The sequence below is a fragment of the Coregonus clupeaformis genome, unplaced genomic scaffold, assembly GCF_020615455.1.
Source record: "Coregonus clupeaformis isolate EN_2021a unplaced genomic scaffold, ASM2061545v1 scaf3336, whole genome shotgun sequence".
In the NCBI taxonomy this organism is placed as follows: Eukaryota; Metazoa; Chordata; class Actinopteri; order Salmoniformes; family Salmonidae; genus Coregonus; species Coregonus clupeaformis.
Genome location: NW_025536790.1, coordinates 563 through 8003, shown reverse-complemented (window position 1 = coordinate 8003; position 7441 = coordinate 563). Strand labels below are relative to the sequence as shown.

General features: G+C 41.8%; 1 protein-coding gene across 1 annotated transcript; it reads left to right on the top strand.

Annotated features, from left to right (window-relative positions):
- The first annotated feature begins 2282 nt into the window (after nucleotides 1-2282).
- On the top strand, nucleotides 2283-5095 carry LOC123489811 (cytoplasmic dynein 1 light intermediate chain 2-like). Its single transcript, XM_045220201.1, has 5 exons — nucleotides 2283-2552; nucleotides 2946-3083; nucleotides 3848-3921; nucleotides 4381-4497; nucleotides 4594-5095. Exons 2-5 carry the CDS (start codon nucleotides 2989-2991, stop codon nucleotides 4830-4832), a joined length of 525 nt encoding a protein of 174 aa, XP_045076136.1. The 5' UTR covers nucleotides 2283-2552; nucleotides 2946-2988; the 3' UTR covers nucleotides 4833-5095.
- Nucleotides 5096-7441: the final 2346 nt, after the last annotated feature.

Below are 7441 nucleotides of genomic sequence, written 5' to 3'. Positions count from 1 at the left end.
CTAATATGGAATTACAACTGTTTGATATGAGAGTATCTTTCATGGACAATAACTAATTTGCATGTTAATGTGAACTCACAGCTTACTGTTTGGTAGAAAGCATTTATTAGTTTAAAGGACACACCATCCAATCTGTGTTTTTTTGTTTGGAATGCTAGGCCTTGTACCAGAGACTGATGCAGGATGTATGAGGGGTGCATACACCCTCTTAGGAATTGCAGAGAAGGTAGCCTAATTGTGTGTGCTAGTGAAAAAAATAAATGGACACTGAGCTTGATGGAATGACAAGTTCAATCAATTCAATAAATGTCATATATTGTATCGAAGTGTAGCAAAATCAGTGTCATTGAGCAGAAAAGCAGAACAGGGACCTGTTTCCCTCAAGCCTCTGACAAAAACAAAACCTGTTTTATTAGATTTTCCTGTCAGCAGGATTAGGCCTCTCCACACTAAGAATGGGAGTAAGAGTAGAAAGGCCAAGTTTCACATGACTCACAGTTCTGGCATGCACTTCAGCCAATATCCCCATCTCACTCTGTCCCTTCACTCTCACCCAAGCTACCCTGGATCTATAGATGGGGAAACACAAAGCCATCCGGGGAGTCCTAAGGGAATTCCCTACAGCAATAATGTAGATGCCTCAGTTCAACTGCCTGCCCTGCCTTCCTGTCTCAAAGGTCTATGGTGGGGCAGGTGGGACTCTGAGTCCCTCGGTAATCTCAACATTAATTACCAGCTCAGCTCTACTGAAGTCCGGGTGCCTTTATTCACACAGTGATTGATTCAGGTTTATGGGATTGCTCCTATTTCTTTTGCGGCCCAGATTTAATTATTGATTGGCGTCATTCTGGTTTGAACTAATGTAAAGCAAGTTTTGGTCATTATGTTGTTTACATGGTTTTTCTTGTAAAGGCTGATTATTATCTAACGATTGTGTGTGTTGGCGTTTACATTAATAATGTAATGTGTAACTGAGAGGCACTGACTAAGAACATTGAAACCCTTTACATTTAGTGGAAAATATGTATTTTTTTAAAGTGAAGAACCCATTCCCAATGCAATTGGTAAAATTATATGATTTCCTCCAAATAGTTAACACTTTACAGCATTTACTTTGAAAACAGCTAGTTTACGTATGAAAATGTATGCACTCAGTACTGTAAATCGCTCTGGATAAGAGCGTCTGCTAAAATGACTAAAATGTCAAATGTAAACGTATCCATCCTGTTGCAGCCCCTCCTCTCTACGCACACACAGTCTCTGTTCATTAATTCAATCTTGTGGCCGACCTAAGTAAAATGAATTCAAGCAGTCGAAATGATTATACGTCTTAGTTGTTTAAATTCGGATATTGATTGAATGAACCGTACACCGGATCGGATCGTCTAGACACACCTGTTTAATATGTTAGCTAACTTTAGCCTTTCGCTCGATGCTTGGTGGCTTTTAATATAAGCTCCATGTCTTGTCTGTCAGTAAAGCCAGTGCCACCAAGCATTGAAGGAAGGCAGCTAGCAAGTTAGCTAGCTAACTAACGAACGTTACATTTCGCTACATCTGCAATAACATCTGTTAAATATGTGTATGTGACCAATACAATTTGATTTGATTTATAAAGTATACAAGTGAATACTGTACGAGCGTGTCTTTTCTTATGACAGTAGATAAATGAAAGGCTAAAATACAAATGTATTTGTGTCTTTTGTAAAGTAGAACATTATAATTCAGACATGGTCAACATGTTCTACTAAAAAACTGAAACTTCATCAGGGACCCCAGCCACGGACTGTTCTTCCCGCTTCCATCACTCAAACGCGGGGAGTACAGGAGCATCATGCCAAAAACGGAAAGTCTGGCCAATAGCTTCTACCCCCAGACGGTCAGGCTGCTGAATAGCCACCCAATCAGCTATCTGCTTCCCCCCTCCTGTTGGAGCTCGGTGTTTAAGATTTTCACTGTACCCTGCATTTAAATCTGCAACCATGTGCATGTGACTAATACACTCTGTAAATCTAAATCTAGATGTTGCCTTCTTATGATTCCACTAGGTGGCATCACTTTACCTGTCTGCTATACGGTCTTCTCCAGGGTTCTTCAATTCCGGTCCTGGAGGGCTGAAACACCTCTGTTTTTCATCCTCTCCTTCTAATCAGGGGCTAATTCAGACCTGGGACACCAGGTGAGTGCAATTAACTACCAGGTAGAAATAAAAAACAGAAGTGTTTTGGCCCTACAGGACCGGAATTGAAGAACCCTGGTCTACTCTATGGTCTGCTCTGCTGCGCCAGTTCTGCTACACCCGCTATAACATCTGCTAAAACTAGCTTTTCTTTGGTCTAGCAACTGTTGCGCGGCCAGCTCTTTCCACCCCAAACTTACCCAAACTTATTATGGTCTAGCTGCACAACTGATCCTGGACCAGTTGTTAAGTGTACAATGCCCAATATAAAAAGAAGTCTGCCAGCCTTGCAGGATGACATCATGCAAGCCAACGCATACTGAGGTCTCTGTTATTATGCCTGATCACAATTAGCCTACACAACACTTTCATGGTAACTTGTTGTTTTACTTTGTCTTATTTTTTTCCCTTTTAATGTTTACAGTAAATAATTGAGTAAATAATTATGATATAATCAGATGTAGTTTTTGGAAAGAGGCTGTCTGAGTTAAGTAGGTGCACTCGGTTTAGTATGCGCAACATATTGTACACTAGCCCACTTCAGATATTTTGATTGGGCCACAGGAAAAGAGCGAGGTATTGAGTATTATCACCATAAGTTACCATCAGCTTTGACCCATTGTCTGTATCTGGTGCTTGATTGATAGCAAGATGTGGTAGGTATGATGTGTTGTTTAGCTATAGATTTTGAACCGTCAATGCTGAGCCGCACTCCGGGATTTGATGCGTTGTAAATCGCGTGTACACAGTTTTAACACGGTCCTAGGGCGCCCAAGTCGCGCCTCTCTCTTTGTGGCTGTAGAAAGAAGATGGCTCCCGTTCTGGAGAAGAAGCTCCTGGGCGCAGCCGGGGCAGGCGACACTATGGAAAATAGCAACGAAGACGAGGAAGGACAAAACCTATGGCAAGTTCAAGTACTCGTGATTTACAATGTGTTGTTTTCTGTAACGGAAAAGCTTTTTTACTAACTTGTTTAATGTGCTTTGTCACTGCCGGGTGCTCTCATCAAAACGGTCCCGGATGCCTTCAAAACAGTTAACTAGCTAACGTAGTTACGATAGCAAACGTTCGCTAGGCTACACAACTTCGCTTAAGTTAGTTAGTGTAGCTACATAACTAACCAGTTACAATAACAAACGAGACAAACGTATAGATAACTAGGCTAGCTAACCAATATTCACACCAAATAAATATTACTAGCAGGCGCGTTAGCTAGCTAACTATCTAGCCAAGTTATTGTCGTCTGATTGTGCAGGACCAAAGAATGTAGTTAGCTAACGTTAACTAGCTTAGCCACATTAATTTTTGGTCATTGATAATTACAGTTACAGCTACATAACTAGCTATGTTTTAATATTGCCAAGCCAGTCAAACTTTTTTTATTTTATAAAATGTACAAAATTAAGAAACTATATAGCTAGCTAGCTATGATCAGTGACAACTGACTCACGTTAACGTTACCTGGGTGACTTGACACCTGGCAAGTTGATGCTGACACTCAAAAGCTTATTTGACAAGGTAGGCTAATTACCATAACAAGTGATAGCTAGCTAACGGTCTTGGTAGCCAGACAGATACCTACCAGTAGGCTATGTGTTAGGCTTAGGCTACTTCATTTCATCATGTGATAGCTAGCTATCAATCTAATTGCATTGTTATTTCCTTCAGGACTTCAATTCTCAGTGAGGTTTCAACACGTTCAAGTTCTAAGTTGCCATCCGGGAAGAACATATTGGTGTTTGGTAAGTACAAATCCATAGCCTTCAGTAACTTTTAATCATGCCGAAAGAGAGAAGTAGCTGATTTTCAATAGAGGTTGCATATACATTTACATTTTAGTCATTTAGCAGACGCTCTTATCCAGAGCTACTTACAGTTAGCACATACATTATTTTATCGAACCCACAACCCTGGCGTTGCAAACGCCATGCTCTACCAACTGAGCTACATCCCCTGCTGGCCATACCCTGGACGACGCTGGGCCAATTGTGCGCCGCCCCATGGGTCTCCCGGTCGCGGCCGGCTACGACAGAGCCTGGATTCGAACCAGGATCTCTAGTGGCACAGCGATGCAGTGCCTTAGACCACTGCGCCACTCGGGAGTTAATAAAGTTATACAGATAATAAATGTTGTCTTAAGTCAAATCAACCAAATCATAACAATAACATGACAATAACCCATTTGTGTGGAAATGTTTCAGGTGAGGATGGGTCAGGAAAGACAACGATTATGGCAAAACTCCAAGGAGCAGAGCATAGTAAGAAAGGAAGAGGCCTGGAGTATCTGTATCTGAATGTCCACGATGAGGACATAGATGGTAAGTTCCCTGTGTCAGTGGAAAAAAAATGCAAGTGTACATGGGTTAGGCTACATGTTATTTTTTGCGTGACCGTAAATCTCTGAATTTTTGCAGACCTTACACGCTGTAACGTGTGGATCCTGGATGGGGACTTGTATCACAAAGGCCTGCTAAAGTTTGCAGTGACAGCAGAGTCGCTGAACGACAGCTTGGCAGTGTTTGTGGCAGACATGTCAAGACCCTGGACCATCATGGAGTCGCTCCAGAAGTGGGCCAGCGTGCTGCGTGAACACGTGGACAAGCTCAAGATCCCACCAGAGGAGATGAGAGAGATGGAGCTGAGGAGTAAGTAGTGCTGAATCATCTACTTCCTGTTGGCTGCTGCGACAAAGTGTTTGTGGGGTTGATTGTCCAAGCAAAGGCCAGTCCTAACATTGAGCCGTGTTTGTTTGGCAGTCAGACAGTGGAGGTGATGATAATTGCTGCCCTTAATGTTGCGAGATGCTTGTTGCTTGTGTAGCTGATGGCATGGTTTAGTTTGGCAAGTGTCTGCAGCATAGTGAACATCCCAGACAGAGCCAATGAGATGGATGCTTACATAACAGATTTAGGCTACAGTTTGGATGCTGGCTGGTTTTTCATTTAAACTAAAAGGAAGGGCAGTACAAAGCACAGACACTGAAGTATAAAATTACACATTGTCATCAGAAAGGCCCATGATTATCAGCTGTGTTCAGTCATGATGACCAAAAGCCTGCTCTGTTGATCACTCCTGATAATTTTAGAAATGATCATGAAGTGCTCTTTTGTGCTCTGAAGTTGCATGCTCTTACAAGAGCCTGGGGTTATCTGACATTCTCTTGATCAGAGGATCAAAAGGATGATGTTTCTGTAGGCTAAAAAGCTTTGAGGTAAGGTAGCACATTACTGCATTCTACGCAAATATTGGGAATATTTTGCATAATCTGAATGCTTCTACTGGACCAATAATCGGTGATTTACTGAATCTATACTGCAGGCTAAATTACATAATGTTGGTAGATGAAGACTTGGTTTGACTTTTCTTTCTCAACATAGGGAGGAAAGCGTTTGCGTAGATGTCAAGCCTTGTTTTTCATTTTTCATTTGTGTTGTACTAGTAAATACGTTTTACTTTGTTCAATAGTGTAGGTCTAATTTTGGCTAGTGGTGTTTGCTGATATCCAACACAAGTAGCCAGGCTGGCATATGGTCCCTGCCAAACTCTTTTGTTGTAATACACGCCCACCCACAAACAGTTCCAGCTTTTCTATCTAGGAGAGTAGCATATCATTCAGACAGTGCTCATCTTTCAGGATGTCAGTAATGATGTCATCACTGCACATGTCCGACTAGTGCAGTGCTTCTCAATTATTTTCTGTTAGGAAGAAGTAAACATTTCACACCCCCCAACTCTCCGCTGTTATAAGTACACCTCTGCATAACATTGTATCCTTATTAACATTAAATAAAACAAAATTAAGTAATATAGATCAACTTACAACAAAGAATAACTTTATTAACATTGTTTTTAGTCTGTAACAGAAAATACTTAAAGTTCATCAATTTGCCTGAAATAAAATAAAAAATTCAAACCTTATTTAAACTGTAAATTTTTTTTGACCATTTGATACTGAAAAACTAAATTAAATATAATCAATAAATAATAATACATTCAAATTGATCAGCAACATTAACTCAGGAGCACAATATATGAAACACTTTTACCTATAAAACAAAAATGAATAAAACAATTTGTGCTGATTTCAGGATTAATGGCTACAATGAGCACGTTTTGCAGTGCACAGCTTTTCGAAGCGGGGTTTGAAGCATTACATTTACATTTTAGTCATTTAGCAGACGCTCTTATCCAGAGCGACTTACAGTTAGTGGGTGCATACATTTTCATACTGGCTCCCCGTGGGAAACGAACCCACAACCTTGGCGTTGCAAGCGCCATGCTCTACCAACTGAGCTACACGGGGCCAAGCATGATACTGCAACTCTCAGCTCCTGCTCAATGTTTAGCTGGGACCTGTACTTGGTCTTCAGTGCAGCAACAGCAGAGAAGCCAGTCTCACAAAGATAAGATGTTGTAAAAGGAAGAAGAATGCCCATGGCCCTCTGCCCTAAGAGTGGATACTGCCTCTCTACACTCAGCGTCTGTGATGTGAACCTCAGTCTCAATGTGGAGTCAGACGTCATATCAATGAACTGGTCCTCCTCTGCAGAGCTGAAACCAGTTGGAGCTGGTGCATTGAAAGGATCTCTCACCCAGTCATATTGGGAACTGTTTTCAGGGAAGTACTTTTTAAAGAATCCCATCAGTGATGAAATATGCTCCTTAATATATGGAATCACTGAGGTGGCATCATAGTCAGTAGTGTCAACAAATTCATGCAGGTTCTCGAATGAATCAGTATTTCCTTCATCAAGTCGCCTGTCCCACATTGCAAGCGTTCAAGTGAAAGAGCTGATCTTGTCTGTGACCTGAGGTGTTTCTTTCATTTACATTTTAGTCATTTAGCAGACGCTCTTATCCAGAGCAACTTACAGTTAGTGAATACATTTTTTATACTGGCCCCCCATGGGAATCAAACCCACAACCCTGGCGTTGCAAACGCCATGCTCTATCAACTGAGCTACATCCCTGCCGGCCATTCCCTCCCCTACCCTGGACGACGCTGGGCCAATTCTCCCGGTCGCGGCCGCGACCTGCGACAGAGCCTGGATTCGAACCGGGATCTCTAGTGGCACAGTTAGCACTGCGATGCAGTGCCTTAAACCACTGCGCCACTCAGGAGTTGTAGATTTAGTTCATTTAGCTTTCCAAATATGTCACTCAGGTAGGCCAGTTTTGCCAGGAAGTTCTCATCACTAAATTTTTCTGCGAGGTCATACTTGTGCTCCTGCTCCGAAAACATTCTTATCTGCTCTCTGAGCT